Raw genomic sequence first — 16670 nt, 5'->3', positions numbered from 1 at the left:
AGTATTGCATATTGTGCAGCCTGGGATTTGAGCAGCACAACAAAGTTTAATTAACGTGCCAGTAAAATACTGTTGATGGCATCTTGTGTTGGCAATGTAAAACTACTGCCATCTAGAGGCCTTTAATAATTTTTAAAAAATGGTTCTTTCATTCCAAATGTCTTGATGGTACATTGAAGAGCTGCAAGTGCAGCCTCCCTGGGCAGGTTACCTGCTCTCCACTGTGGCATGTTTTCTGGTAGCAGAAGCGGCCTGCCATTGGCCAGCTGCAGTGTCTTCCAGTCCTACCAGTGTCAACGGCTGTTTCTGTGGCTTGCACCCTCTGCAGGGAGTGGGGTCAACATCCAGAAGATCCCGTCAGTGGGCAGGGCTGGAGAATTTTAGCCGTCGCTGATAAAATGAGACTGTCTTTCCAAAGGAATCATGCATATCATTCCCCTTGGGGTATTCACTCGTTGGAACAAAGCTTTCTGTGAATATTGTGCAGTCAGATATGCCAGAGGACTCTCGACATGCACATTTGACCTTCAAGTTATGGATTTGTGTTCAGCTGGTTTTCCCGTTCATTTGAAACACTACTATAAAGCAATGAGCCTTTTGCCTGCTCCGAAAGATGTGCTGATTAGGTGTATTGGCCATGCTAAATTCCCCCTCAGTGTACCTGAATGGGCGCTGGAGTGTGGCAACCAGGGGATTTTCACAGTAACTTCAATGCAGTGTTAATACAAAGCTTCTTGTGACACCAATAAATAAATGAAAAAAATGCTGCAAAGAAGTAAAAAAAAACTGTCAGCTAACTAATGCCTTTTGTGGCCATAGGATGTCCTAAAGCATTTTACAACCAACAAGGTAAAGTTTTGTGAATTTTAGTCACTGTTGTAATACAGGAAACTGGAGAAGCCAATTTGCACACAGAAAACATCGACAAACATCGACCAAGTAATTGTTTTTGTGATGTTGATTAAAGGATAAATATAGTCCAGCACAGCCAAGATAACCCCCCTGCTCTTCTTCAAAATATCTTTCACATCTATCTGAGAGGGCAGCTATTTGCTACCTTCTAATCTTTGGGGACCATTCTGGAATCTAGCAAGTTCTGAAATTCTCATTTCTATTAGTTAAAGAGCTGTGGTTCGGGACCCACACCAGAGGCATGAGTGCATAATTAAGCTGATGCACTAGGGGGTGTGATCAGTCTAGCTATCTCACTCAAAATGGATGAATGGATCCTCCATATGGGCTGGGCAGAGCAGAAAGCACCCCTGTTCAATTCCTGGTCTCTGCTGAGTTAGCTGGGCAGACTATAAAATAATTTGATTTTAGATCTCAACCAATGATGGGGAAAAGGCATCTTTGCTTATGAATGGAGACAGATGAGTTTGGAGGCTGGAAGGAAGCTAATTATACTATCCTAGTGATATGTAAAGTTACTGATAGGACAGCGCTCCACTCTTTGCTTGCAACCAGACATTAAAGCTAAACTTGCGAGCTTCACTTCAGTGTGGTTAGAAATAGATAACACTCCCATTTTGGGAATTTGCATTCAGCAAGTTGGAAAGAAAGAGCTTGCATTTATGAAGCGCCTCTCAGGACTTCAGGACACCCTAAGTACTTTACAGTCAATGGGATACTTATGATTTGTAATACAGTGAAGTGTGGCAACTGATTTACATACAGCAAGATCCCACAAACAGCAAGTTGATAATGGCCTGTTAATCTAATCTTTAGTGAGCTATAAATGTTGGCCCAGGTATTAAAGAAAACTCCCCTGCGTTTCTTCAAATGGGGTCACAAGGTGCTTTGCAAGCACTTGAGTGGACAGATAGTGCCTTCAGTTTGATGTCTCATCTGGAAGTTGAGAATTCCAGCAGTACAGCACTCCTCCAGTGCCACCCTGGAATGCCAACCTGGTTGATGCACTCAAGTCTCAGGAGGGAGACGTGAATCCACAACCTTCTGACTCAGAAGGGAGTGTGGTGAAACCCAGCTGACACTCTTTACATTCTTGCATCCAGCAAAAAACTGGCTGGGCTGGACATGAACCAATTCCCAGAGATGAAGATACAGTGTGGGACATACTGACACACTGAGTTGTCCCATTCAGCTTTACTTTAGCAATGGAACGCAAGCATCATAACCAAAGCATTGACAAATTAAGCTTATTCCATGTGACATTGATATTTGAGAAATGTTATTGAGTAAATCGGCAATGAATTTTTTATAAACTAATATTTATTTGCAGATAACGGCCTGATTGTGGCTGGAATTGTGGTGCCAATTTTATTCTTGCTGTTTGGCATTGGGGTAACTCTGTATTACTGCTACCGACGAAGACACAACATCTGCCCTAAGGACGTCAGGAACCCTGGGCCTGATGACAAGCAATTCTGGTAACTTGACCATTATGTTTTTATTTATCTCACGTTTTCAGAGGGGATCTATGGCCAGTATTTTGTCAATGGTGAAGTGTATCTAACAGTGGAACCTGACCTGGTAGCCTCCTTCACCCTCTTGTTTTCCCTGCAATTATAATGAACATTTAACATGCTGACAGTGTGCATGGGAGACGTGTACCCTCCAGCAGCTGGGGATTTCTTTCTTTGGTGAAACCTGCCAAAACCTGACAATGTGGCAGCAACAGAAAGGTTATCAGAGAGTCTATTAGTCAAAGAGAGAAGCTCTATATCACAGCCCAACTTTCACACAGAAAGTGCAGAAGAAGCCATTTGGCCCATTGAGTCTGCACCAACTCTCTGACAGAGTATCTTATGATGTGGAGATACCGGCGTTGGACTGGGGTAAGCACAGTAAGAAGCCTCTCAACATCAGACACTCGCCTGATGAAGGGGTAGTGCTGCAAAAGCTTGTGCTTCCAAATAAACCTGTTGGACTTTAACCTGGTGTTTTGAGACTTCTTACTGAGAGTACCTTACCCAGGCCTTCTCCCCCACCCTATTCCCGTAACCCTACACATTTTCCATTGCTAATCCCCCTAACTTACACATCTTGAGACACTAAGGAACAATTTAGCATGACTAATTTACCTTTCTACACATCTTTGGATTGTGGGAGGAAACCAGAGCACAAGGAGGAAACCCACACAGAGATGAGGAGAACGCCACACAGACAGTTAATCAAGGCTGGAATTGAACCTGGGTCTCTGGAACTGTGAAGCAGCAATGCACTGGTAACCACTGTGCCTCTTGCTGTTCTGTGCCACCTGTTTCCTGCCCAACTCCATTGTTATTAAGGCTTCCTGAGAGTACAAAGATGGTGTTGGGTGTTATTCAAATACATTTTGTTGGTAAATCCTTTATTCTGTCATGAGATGTCATTGCTGGCATGGCCAACATTTGTTGCCCATCCCTGATTGCTCTTGAACTGAGTGACTATCCCATCATTTCAGAGCCAGTTAAGAGTCAGCCATGTTGCTGCATCTGGAGTCGCGAGTAGGCCACAGCAAGTAAGAATGGCAGATTTCCTTCCCTAAAGGGACATTAATGAATCAGAAGAATTTTTACAACAATCAATGATAGCTTCATGGACATCATTACTGACTCTAGCTTTATCATTCCAGATTTATTAATTGAACCTTTTTAAATTCCACCAGGTACCATGTGGGATTTCAACTCTTGTCCCCGATCATTAGTCTGAGTTTCTGGATCACTAGTCCATTGACACTATCATTACACTACACCACTGTCTCCCCTGATGTAAATATTTCATGTTTGATTGGTTTCACTTTACTCATACATACACCATTGTTGGTTGAGATTAGCTTAGTCAGAGAGCCTCATGGTTGGCACAGATTGGTGGCTAGAGGGGAGTTAAAAGATATTTTATTATCGTGGAAGAAACAATGATATGTGTTTTTTGGTTTGCTGTTTATTAAATGTGCAGATTAGTATCTAGTGTTGTTTTTTTACACTCTGTGAGGCATGGCTGAATTTGCAGGTTCAGCTGACCCTTCCTTCAGTGCATTGTGAAGGACATTGTCCAAGATCACTCAGTGCGGATTACTGATATGCTGTAAATGCAAAGCCCTGTAGGACCTGGCACCCCTGAGAGGGAGCCAGAGCTGAACAGTACTGACACTGCCCTTTTCTTATCTTGACTGGCTGTTCTCACCAGCAACCTTTGTCCCCCCACCACTACATCCAGAACCCTTCCCTCTACCACTCCTCCATGCTCTCGGGCCCTCACACAGAGATGTTTCTAGAATTGCTGAATATTTCCAGTACTTGCTGTTTTTAATCCTTGACGTGACTGTTGGGTGTAAAACAAAAGGTTGAACATAAGAACATAAGAAATAGGAGCAGGAGTAGGCCATCTAGCCCTTCGAGCCTGCCCCGCCATTCAATAAGATCATGGCTGATCTGTCGTGGCTCAGTTCCACATTCCCGCCCTCTCCCCATAACCCTTAATCCCCTCTTTTATCAAAAACCCATCAACCCGCGTCTTAAAAATATTTAGCGAGGCAGCCTCCACCACCTCAACGGGCAGAGAATTCCAGAGATTCACCACCCTTTGAGTGAAGAAGTTCCTCCTCAACTCCGTTCTAAACCACCCCCCCTTTATCTTGAGGCTGTGCCCCCTAGTCCTATTATCCTTTCTGAGCGGGAAGAGTCTCTCCACCTCTATCCTATCCATCCCATTCATCATCTTATACGTCTCAATGAGATCTCCCCTCATTCTTCTAAACTCTAACGAGTACAAGCCTAGTTTTTTCAGCCTCTCCTCATAGCTCAACCCCCTCAACTCCGGCCTCAGCCTAGTAAACCTCCTCTGCACTCCCTCCAAGGCCAAAATATCCTTGCGTAAGTACGGCGCCCAAAACTGCACACAGTACTCCAGCTGCGGCCTCACCAATGCCCTATACAGCCGCAGCAAGACCTCCCTACTTTTATATTCAATCCCCCTCGCTATGAAGGCCAGCATCCCATTCGCCTTCCTGATCACCTGCTGCACCTGCAAGCTGGGTTTTTGCAACTCATGCACAAGGACCCCAAGGACCCTCTGCACCGTCGCCTGCTGCAGTTTTTCGCCACATAAGTGATAATCCTTCCTACCATTATTCCTACCAAAGTGGACCACCTCGCACTTGCCAACATTAAATTCCATTTGCCATTTCCTGGCCCATTCGCCCAGCCTATCTAGATCCTTCTGTAGACTCTCCACACCCTCCGCACAACTTGCCTTTCCTCCAATCTTGGTGTCATCAGCAAGACCTTCAGCTTGACCACTACACACAAGCACACACGTGTATGCGCGCGCGCACACACACACACACACACACACACACACACACACACACACACACACACACACACACACACACACACACACACACACACACACACGGAAGAAGAAAAAGTTACAATGAGACTGACATGCACCCACACACATACAGTGACCAACAAACTTGTACATGCCCATATTCGCACAGAGAGACAGGGATACCCCTGAATATGTTCACCCAAATGCATAGCTTAAAAACTCTGCCTGTTTTTACTATACTGGAATCAAGATTTGGAGAAGTTTTATGAACAATGTGTTAAACAGAGTGTGAGCTGTGCTGTTTCTTTCCCCAGTCCAAATAATTTGAACCAGAAAATTAACAATGGCCACTCAAACCCGATCTTCCAGATCAGAAACAAAGATACAAAGGTAAGCTTTCAAGAAAATGATACTATTTAAAAGAAAGAGAATAATGAGCAAGAACTGTAACTGGCTTAATAGTTAAAAGCATCTGACAGTGAGGTTCTGCACTGGGCTATTCAAAGCCCAGGTTTACTACCTCTGGTCTAGAGTGAGTCAATTGCAGCAGTGATTGGATGCACTTGGTATCAGAATCAGACAGTGACGCTACTTCAGCAATAATTCCACATGCTGACAAGACCCTTGGGGATGATTTTTTTTTGTTGCAAAACCTACCTTTAAATTTAATTTTCTGAATATTGTGAATTAGTGCATATTACCATTTCACCAACTGATGAAAACAATCCATTGCTATTTACCTTTCCCTAATCCTCTATAGTTTTGATGATCCTTATCAATTCAGCCCACTCGGACTAAGCGCTTTTAAAAAGGACAATTTCATGCTACTTCTAACCTCTCCTTCCTGTTAACATCTCTGTTTCCTTTATATCCTTCCTACAAGCTCAAAACTGTGCACAAAAATCCAAATGTGGCCTTACTAAGAGCCTAGGAAACTAAACACTGAGTACTGCTGAACAAAGTGACATGCTGTTGAAGCTTTTTGTCTTGCACTCATCAGGACAATGCAAGAATGCCTAATTTCAATGGGAAGAAACAAATTATACGGCATAAAAGAAAGGTCCTGATTGGTTGGCATATTGATTTGGTCGCCTTGGAAAATACTCCAGGGAATTATTGTCTTTCAGGATTAACTTAAGATTGCAATCTTCTTTTTGTATTCTACACCTATAATTACAAAAACAAACAGTTCCACTTTTGTGGCATTAACTACTTCTCAATTCTATTTACAATCTTACCCTTCCAGATGTGATCCTTTTCTCTATGCTTACACATTAACATTAAACCACAGCTTCCACCCTACCATCCTGTCCTTCCAGCCTGTTTCTGCCTCTTTTAGGTTTTTCAAAATCCTCATTATCCTTTTGTGTTGTCAGCAGTTTTCAATACCGGTCATTTTATCCCCAAGTCCAGATGATTCATGTTTATAAAAGTAGCAAAAAAAAATTATCCGCTTGTTTTTCTTCCGATAAACATCCTGCCTCTTGCTTTCTACCCATTAATCATCTGCCTATTGATGTGGCCACTGTACTCATAACTCAATGGGCGGGACTTTACAGCCCCACTTGCCCTGAAACCATAAAATCCCACGGACCTTTTCATTGTATGCCCCTCACCCATTTCGATTCCTGTAGCAGATGGGTGGTAAAATTCTGGTCTATATGTCTCTTTGCTAAGAGTGTCTTATCTAGAGTGTCAGAGTGGTTAGTCAGTTCCAGTCTTGAGTGACTGTCTGTGTGGAATTTGCATGTTCTCCCCCTGTCTGCATGCGTTTCCTCTAGGTGCTCTGCTTTCCTCCCACAATCCAAGGATCTGCAGGTTAGTTGGATTGGCCATGCTGAATTGCCCATTAGTATCGAAAGCTGTGTGTGTTAGCTGGATTAGCCACGGTAAATGTGCAGGGGTTGTGGGGATAGGACAGAGGGGGAGTCCTGAGTGGGATGCTTTTTAAGAGAATTGGTACAGGGTCAATGGGCTGAATGGCCTCCTCCCACACTGTAGGAATTCTACTCTAACATCATACGCTCTTTTGAAAATCCAGCTGAACCACTTTTGAATTTCCACAAGTTTTATCATTTTTATCAAGCTTAGACTGCCCATTCTGCCTAGCCCTGATTTTTAGTAATATCCCTACAGTACAAAAGAGACCATTCAGCCCATGGAGTCTGCACCGACTCTCTGAGAGTATCTTACCTAGGCCCCCTCCCCTGCCCTATTCCTATCACCACATTCATTCACCATGACCAATCCATCTAACCTGCACATCATTGTACTATGGGAGGAAACTGGAGCACCTGGAGGTGCTGACATGGGGAGAATGTGCAAACTCGACAGTGACAGCGACCCAAGGTAGGAATTGAACTTGGGTCCCTGGCGCTGTGAGGCAACAGTGCAAACCATTGTGCCAACTGAGACCTGCTGAGTTCATCCAGCATTTTCTGTTTTTATTTATTATTATGGCCTTGATTAACTCCTGTTTTCTCTAGATGTGGCATAATGTCATCCCAAGTTATAAATTCTAGGAAAACCAATAAAGAAAGTAAACTCATGATTTCCTAACATAATTGATTTCCTTTTGTTTTGAAGAGGGATGCAGGATTAATCACTTTCCAGTCCACAATCTTCATTTTTATAGTCAGTTAGAAAACTACTGTCAGAGTCTCTGCAAGTTTTTCCCTGGTTTTCCTCCACTTCTTTGAACCTGAAGCCATCAGCCTCCTGGCACCTCACATTTACGTCTCTTTTTTTTAACCCTAACTCTCCTTGAATTAATATCTTCAATTACTATATACCTTGGATTTTACAACCTTATAATCTGCCTTGTTCAAGAAAATAGAAATAACTTGGCCATAACGTCCCTCTGCACTACATCATCTTTTGGCAACCCCATTCCTAAGAATCACTGTTTTCATTTGTACATTGAGAATGCCTACTTGGGTGAAGTATTGAAGGGCAATTGGTGCCAAATGAACTGGCCTGACCTCCAACACTAGTCTGACCCTTTGGTGTTTTGTTACTGGTTACTCCACATGAACAGGAGAGCAAGAGAAAGCAGGTGAGTGATGACAGGAAAGTGTGTGCGACCAGTTGCAGGGAGGAGGGACTAGAGCAGAGCAAAACAAGGATAAATATCTTGTATAATATTTGATTTTTTTTTCCCATACCGGACAGCAACGGAGTCCTGCATTGCCTCAGAATCCACGATTACCTCACTCTGATCATTCTCAAAAGCCTGTTTTGATACCACCGAGCCTTCGGCCTACCTCTTCAGCCAATGATAGTCAGCAGGACAGTAGAGTACCCAGCCGTGCAGCACTACCGGTGCAGTCTGCAGCAACTTTAAAAGATGTTAATGTTAAACTCTTAAAACATACAGCTCCTAATAGACCCCTGCCAGCGGATCCAGTCCCTCGGAATTCAAAGGTACATATTTAAAGCTTTACCCTGATAAATTATGAAGCAGGAAGGGAAATGGAGACTTTTGAAGACTGGTCACATATCTAGGTTAAGATTTCACCTAGTTCTGTTCTGTTTGTAGCTACTCCTACCAGGAGATCTACTGTCATGATATGTCAATGGCTTTACATGCCTAACGATGGGGCTTATACTGAATGAGGTTCCAGAAACTTCACACATGACTGGCTACTTGTCCTAAATGTCATGACTGTGTTCCAGATTTTTTTTTTCATGGGATGTGGGTGTTACTGGCTAGGCCACCATTTGTTGCACATACCTAATTGTCCTTCAGAAGGTAGTGGTGAGCTGCCTTTTTGGATTGCTGTGGCATAGGTACACCCACAGTGCTGTTACGGAAGGAGTTCCAGGATTTTGACCCAGCGACAGTGAAGCAATAACGATATATCTCCAAGTCGGGATGGTGAGGGGAACTTGGAGAGGATGTGAAACATACCTTACAAGCCTCTGCCTTCTGAAACATTGTTCTATGAATTTGTTAGGATCTTTTGCCATATCTGTGCTCCCAGTCATCAGCCAAAGCTGATGGGCCCATCACTTAACTTTGGCAATGACTGAGTCACAATCCTGAAGAATGACTGCATGTGTGCATAACCAGCTACTTTGAGTCATAAGTGAGAGCTGGAGAAATGTGGGATCCCAGTTTCACCTTTCCACATGCCTTTTAACATGGATGAGCAGCACCTTGACAGGGGCTCAAGGATACAGCCCTCCCAAACATCTCCCATATACCCCACTTATAAAAATAACAAAATCTTATTCTAAGAGACTATTCAGGGGAAGTACCCATCCCAAAATAAACCTTCCAAAACATTAACCCTTATTTCCCTGTGCTGCATCAGTTGTGTGTTTCCAACCATTTTTGGATTAACACGCAGACCAAAAATTTTATGTCCCAAATTGGATGGGAACCAGAACTGGGCAGCAAAGATAATGGTTGTCAAGCAGCATGACTGCAAATGCCACTCCTGGTCCTACTCTCTGCAGTTTCCCAAGAAAGAGGGAACAGGACCCAACAGCTAATTAAGGAGCTAATTTACAGTGTGGTAGTGTCATTGAGAGCCCCTCTCTGGAAAGTTCTCAGATTTTCTGTGAGGTAGCTGAATTCTACTCCAGCTGCATGGAGGTGGGCAAAGTTTTGAAAGTGATGTTTAAGCACTTCTAATTTTTTATTTTCAGTTTGGACATCTGCTGAGATTATTAGTTCTGAGATCAAATTGTTTATGTGGGGGACTTGTGGGCTCTTGGATGCAATCCAGCTTTTTCATGTGTTTATAGATACTCTAGAGAATTTGTATAAATATTATCAAGTACTTGTAAACACACTGAAAAACTGAATGGTTTCCAGGACCCCCACAAACTCCCCCAATAAATAATTTGACTTCTGACAATGCTTATAAAGCTACTCTGAAAAGTCATACTGTTTATTTGGAGAGATTTTGGGGCTCATATGTTTGAATTTTAACATCTTGAGATATCCTTGAGATATTTTGAAGTTGATACATTTTTAAGGGAACTGGAGATGGGCCTTTTGACTTATTTGTTCCATAATAGCCCACCTCCTCTCCCATTTCTGTTCCCACCTCAGGGCTGCTGATGCATGGAGCAGATCTTCTTGAAGTCCAATTCACACACTAGGGACCATAAAATCATACTCCCAACAGCCTGGAATTGGAGGCGGGACACAATTTGAGTGGGATCTCAATTCCCACCTCCCGCGGAAAGTTGCATCCCCTGCAATGCTGGGTGTATAAAAAATGTTACAAATTTAAAAAGATGTTAATTTCCTAGATTAGCAGGTCGGGAGAAACCAATTAGCACATGCTAGATTTCCTTTATCTTATCCATCACTATTCACCAGATCTGTAACAATCTGTAGCTCCCGGATTCAGATTTTAGTACTAGTGGTTTTTGGCTTGGAGGATATGTTAAAGTTCCAGAATGCTGGAATCTCAGGATTGAAGTTTGCCCACGAATGTGAAATACCCTAATTCAATCAGGGCAGTTGTGAGGGGTGGTTGAAGCCCAATTGATTGTACTATCACAAAGCTTCTTCAATGTAGTGGCAGAGAGACCTCAATTCAAATCTTACATCCAACTAAACTACCTTTGTACATGTGGTAGTTTGATTAAAAGGTGGCTTGTGCTAAAGCTGCAGGTGATGTTTCCTTTTTTGTCTTCCGTTGTACATAGAAATATCTCTTTCTCCAAAGCAGATACAAAATGTTCTAAATAGTAGAGTATTTTTTTCAGTTAAAGGTTTCACACGGATCGGCATTGTCTAGCAGTGGCCCTGGCCTCCAGATGAGTAAGAGAGTCATTGAAGAAAATCTACAGAACAGAATCCAATCTGGAGCCAACCTATACAAGTTAGTATGATTAAAGCTTTATATGAAGGGAAATCAGAATTCAAACTAGAACAACAATTAGTATAGTGTTTTATCATGAAATAATTATTTTGAATCAGTTTCGACTTTATCACGAATTAAGGTAACATCTTACAATAACTTAAGATAACATCTTACCACAAGTTAAGGTGGCATTTTATCATGCATTGATATCAATTTTTATCATGAAATAATACAGTATATCATTGCAAAATAAATTACTTTTGGAATGTAGTTATATAAAGTTATCCTGCTGTAACAAGACCCAACAACAATGATGATAAAGGCCAATTGGTCTGTTATTATTGGTTATAGTTAAGGGACCAATATCTCAGGTGTGTGTTCAAGTGCGCGAGCATGCCTGTGTGTGTGAGATGAGGAGAGGAGACAAAAAAGGTAGAGAACAGAGAAAGCTAAAATTAAAGGAGTGGGATGATGAAAAAGACAAGGAACAAAGCAAATAATCAGTGAAGGGAAGAAAAGATGAGGTGAGAGGAGAAAGAAAGATGGGAGGAAAATGAGAATCTGTGTGGGATAATACAAAAAAGATCAGTCTATCTTTTTTAAGCCTGGTAAACTATTTTTCGTGTTTTCCCTTCAGCAATGGACATCAGGAAAGAACATATTAGCCTTTTTAGTGGCCTCGGTCTCACTGGGCTAAAAAAGGTTAAATGATGAGGACATGCTGCACAAAGCTGACCTGTATTTAAATTGAATTGAGAATATTGAAATGTGATCATATCAAGTTGAAATGTTGAAATGATTGAAGGGCAGCTGCAGAGAAGCTGGCTGGATTTCTCTAGCTGTTCATGCCAGCGGAATCTTTTTATCCCACCAACAGCACACACACACACATACACGCACCCCACCTTAGGTTCCCCAACAGCATAGGGTGCAGTCAGTGGAAGATTCTGCCACCAGCAAGGGGCACAGCAGTGGGAAACATGGCAGAGAATTCTGCTTCCCCTCCCCAGGATTTCCCCTGGGGAGAAGATCAAGAACAAAGGGCTACAATCTTCTAAATAGTTTGACCCTAATTTTAAATTAATGCAGACAATTGTTTTTGATTTGATTTATTATTGTCACGTGTATTAGTATACAATGAAAAGTATTGTTTCTTGTGCACTGTATGGACAAAGCATACCATTCATAGAGAAGGAAAGGAGAGGGTGCAGAATGTAGTGTTACTGTCATAGTAAGGGTGTAGAGAAAGATCAGCTTAATATACGGTAGATCCATTCAAAAGTATGATGGCAGCAGAAAAGAAGCAGTTTTTGAGTTGTTTGGTACGTGATCTCAGACTTCTGTATCTGTTCCCCAATGGAAGAAGGTGGAAGAGAGAATGTCCAGGGTGTGTGGGGTCCTTGATTATGCTGGCTGTTTTTCCGAGGCAGCGGGAAATGTAGGCAAGGTTAATAGATGGGAGGCTGGTTTTGAGTGATGGACTGGACTTCATTCATGACTCATTATAGTTCCTTGTGGTCTTGGGCAAAGTGGGAGCCATACCAAGCTGTGATACAACTGGAAAAAAATGCTTACAATGGTGCATCTGTAAAAGTTGGTGAGAGTTGTAGTGAACATGCCAAATTTCCTTAGTCTTCTGAGAAAGTAGAGCGCTGGTGGTTTTCTTAACCAAAGTGTTGGTGTGGGGGACCAGAACAGGTTGTTGGTGATCTTGACACCTTGAAACTCGAAGCTCTTGACAACTTCTAATTCATCCCCATTGATGTAGACAGGGGCATATTCTCTATTATGCTTCCTGAAGTCAATCATTATCTCCTTTATATCGATTTAATGTACAGATTTGAGATTTGATGGGCTGAGTGGCTTCATCCTGTTCATGCTTTGCAGTTCCACGAGCCTCTGTACTCCAGCTGTCTGAACCTGCACCACCTATGGTGAACTCCTTTCAGTATCTGGACTAATGCAACCTTCTGATACTTGCTGCTCATCAAACGCCTGCATAAAACGCACAATATCGATATTTTAAAAATATGAGGTAGTGCAACGCTTCATCAATAATGTATCGAGTGTAGAATTGATCTCCTAATGTAGTTGGGCCTTGGGTAGTTGGGACAATGAATTGGGGAGGACCTCTCTTGAAGCAACATAACACTGCCCCACCTTAAAATTGGAAGATCAGGTAGAAGCAGAGAGGCTGATGCGTCCCTGCCAGCTGGACAGCTGACCCTGGCCTCAAGATCTGTGGCCCTGGGGCACAGCTCAGTTGGAGAGGTAGGGAGAGAGTTACTCCTCCTGCATTTACAAGGTGAAATGGGAGGCCTGAGCAATTTCGAAGACAGTGCTCTTAATTACAAGTTGACATTCTAAAGCAATTTTAATGTTCTACCTTAGGTCAACTGTCTTTCTTGTTTTCTATGTTTTGCAGAAGGGACCATCCATGTTCTGTGGAACGGAAACAGAAGAGATAGCAGTTACGGATAAAGCCCTTTTAGGGACACTCCTGGAACTCCTCAAGAACCACTTGCACTATCCTGGTCTCTATTGTCTTAGGATCTCTCAGTATCAATGCCAGCCGAACAGTGAATGTGACATCCAGTTTAATGTACATATAGAGGAGCCATTTTTTTACAACCTGCACGGTCGGACTTGAAATCCAAAGCAGCTCAAGTAATTCCTCCGATTTAAGTATTTTCAGGAGGTGGGAACACATTTCTCAGGAGCTTGAATGATCATTTTTTTTTGTTTCCATTCTCTCATTCTGTGTTTAAAAACCCTCCAATGACAAATTCAGTGAGAGACATCCATCTTCTAGTACCTTTCCCACAGTTACTATTCTTCAGGGTTGAAGCCAGAGCGGTGGTGATTACTCAATAGCTCAGCTTCCAATTCTGATTTCATTCTGTGGCCCATTTCCAATAGGGATTAGTGCATGGAGATCAGGAGAGGAGAAACCTTAGGCAAATCTCCTGCACCACCTGTAGCACTGAAGCCAATCTTACATTTAAATCTCAATTGTGGCACCTGACCACACTTTTGTTGTTTTATTAATGAAATCAATGCTGTACTTTGAAGATGAACATTTTACTTTCAAACAGTTGTTTGAGCTTGACTATTGCTGGAAGAAGATTTTTTTGTCAAAGCTTTTAATCTTGCTCATCATGCCATTTTACAAGAACTCACATCCAAAGGAAACAACACATTTATCCTGTATGAGAAGAGAGTGCTGACTGAGTGGAAAGTGGACTCTGGTCGAGACGTTGCCTTGAAGAATGTGCCAGTTGATGATGACTGTCAGTTAACTGCCGAGCATTGTTTGAAATTTAAATGGAGCAGCTTGACTCTATGATTGGTCAAGCTATTGCCCTTGGGAATGAACCAGTAAATAGCTGCCAAAAGGGAATTTGATAAATACTTGAAGGAAAAAAAGTTACAGTGCTATGGGGAGGAGGTCTTGTGGTGTAGATGGTAGCTCCCCTCCCTCTGTGCCAGAAGCTGTGGGTTCAAGTCCTGCTCCAGGGCTTGATGGCCAAAGAAGGTGCATTCATAACATGATCAAACAGATTGATTATCAACCTGTAAATCCTACCAACACAGTGGTAAGAGTGGAAGGGTTTCCTGGTTAGCCATACTTCAGAGAGCAATGGCAACACATGTTGCTTCCATGAAACGGCAAATAGGTGCTTTCTTCGGTTTTCATTTTTTAAAATTTTAACGTCTTACATGACCTAACCACCCCTTTTTGTGTGTTTCTTCCAGTATGTCATTTGTTCTGTGATTCTTCCCTCCAGTTTTCTCTCCTCGTCAGTAGTTGGTAATTGCTTTAATTGTGCCATGGTTAATGATTAATTAAAACTAACGTAGGCCTATTATTGTCAGAAAGGAGAGACTTTATAATAGGAAACAAAGAAATGGCTGAGGAACTAAATTCATACTTTGCTACTGTCTTCACAGAGGAAGACATGAATAATGTACCAGAAGTTTTGGGAGAAACAAGTTTTAGTGAGCAGATGAAGGAAATCAGTATTTATCGAGAAATGGTTTTGGGAGAATTGATGGGATTGAGGATGGATAAATCTTCAGGGCCTGATAATCTGCACCCCAGAGTACTTAAAGAAGTAGCCCTGGAAATAGTAGATCTATTGATAGTCATTTTCCAAAATTCTTTGGACTCTTGGACTGGTTCCTACAGATTGGAGGGTAGCTAATGTAAGCCCACTATCCAAAAAGGGGGCAGAGAGAAAACAGTGCACAATAGACCAGTGAGCCTTACGTCAGTGCTGGGGAAGTTGCTGAAGCCCATTATCAAGAATTTCATAGCTCAGCATTTGGAAAGCTGTGGTATAATCGGACAAAGTCAACATGGATTTACAAAAAGGAAATCATGCTTGTTGGATCTATTGGAATTTTTTTTCATGATGTAACTAATAGAGCTGACCAAGGGGAACTGGTGGTTGTGATTTATTTAGACTTTCAGAAGGCTTTCGACAAGGTCTAACATAGTAGACTAGTGTGTTAAGTTAAAGTGCATGGGATTGCGGGTAGTGTCTTGAGATGGATAGTAAGCTGATTAGCAGGTAGAAGCAAAGAATTGGCGTAGTGGGTCTTTTTCTAATTGGCAGTCACTGACTAGTGGGATACTGCAGGGGTCTGTGCTAGGACCCCAACTGTTGACATTATATATTAATGATCTGGAAGAGGGAAGTAAATGTATCATCTCTAAATTTGCAGATTATTGAGTTGAATGAGAGGGTGAGCTGTGCGGAGGATGCTTCTGTGTAATTTGGACAGGCTGAGTGAGTGTGCACATGCATGGCAAATGCAGTATAATGAGGTTAAGTGCGTGGCTATCCACTTTGATAGCAAAAATAGGAAAGCAAATTGTTATTTGAATGGGTGTAAATTGAGAGTGATGATACTCAGCAAGATCTTGCTGTCCTCACGCATCAGTCACTGAAAGTAAGCACGCAGGTACAGGAGGCAGTTAAAGAAAGCAAATGGTATGTTGGCCTTCGTAGCAAGAAGTTTTGAGTATAGGAATAGGGATTTTTACAGTAATTGTATAGGATGTTGGTGAGGCCACATGTGGAGTATTGTGTGCAGTTTTGATGTCCTTATCTGGTTATAGATGGAGTGCAGCAAAAGTTTAGCAGGCTGATTTCCTGGGTTGGCAGATCTGTCATATGTGAAGAGACTAAGTCAGTTAGGATTATATTCACTGGAGTTTTGAATTGTGAGAGGGTGTCTCATATATAAATCCTAATAGGGTCAGATAGGTTTGATTTGGAAAGAAAGTTTGCAATGGTGAGGGAATCCAAAAATAGGGGTTATTATTTGAGAATAAGGGGTAAACCTTTCGGACTATGGTGTAGATAAATTGTCTTCACCCAGAGAAGTGGTGAATCTGTGGAATTCACTACCACAGAAAGTAGTTGAGGACAAAATGTTGTGTGATTTCAAGAAGAAATTAGACATGATTCTTGAGGCCAAAGGGATCAAGAGATATGTGTGGGGAAGGTGGGATCAGGATATTGAATTTGATAATCAGCCATGATCAAAATAATAGGCCTA

At 42.1% G+C, this 16670-nt stretch overlaps 1 protein-coding gene across 1 annotated transcript in view; it reads left to right on the top strand.

The window, feature by feature from the left end:
• The window catches only part of adam19b (ADAM metallopeptidase domain 19b), a 142004-nt gene extending 128106 nt beyond the window's left edge, over nt 1-13898 (top strand). Inside the window, exons 19-23 of the mRNA XM_080200929.1 lie at nt 2243-2390; nt 5592-5667; nt 8440-8700; nt 11011-11120; nt 13528-13898. Of these exons, the coding sequence (XP_080057055.1) occupies nt 2243-2390; nt 5592-5667; nt 8440-8700; nt 11011-11120; nt 13528-13570 (638 nt within the window). The 3' untranslated portion in view covers nt 13571-13898. The remainder of the gene's footprint in view (nt 1-2242; nt 2391-5591; nt 5668-8439; nt 8701-11010; nt 11121-13527) is intronic.
• The last annotated feature ends 2772 nt before the right edge of the window (nt 13899-16670 follow it).

The sequence above is a fragment of the Carcharhinus amblyrhynchos genome, chromosome 13 (genome assembly GCF_965287045.1).
Source record: "Carcharhinus amblyrhynchos chromosome 13, sCarAmb.v2.hapA, whole genome shotgun sequence".
In the NCBI taxonomy this organism is placed as follows: Eukaryota; Metazoa; Chordata; class Chondrichthyes; order Carcharhiniformes; family Carcharhinidae; genus Carcharhinus; species Carcharhinus amblyrhynchos.
This window is presented reverse-complemented; position numbering and strand designations above follow the sequence as displayed.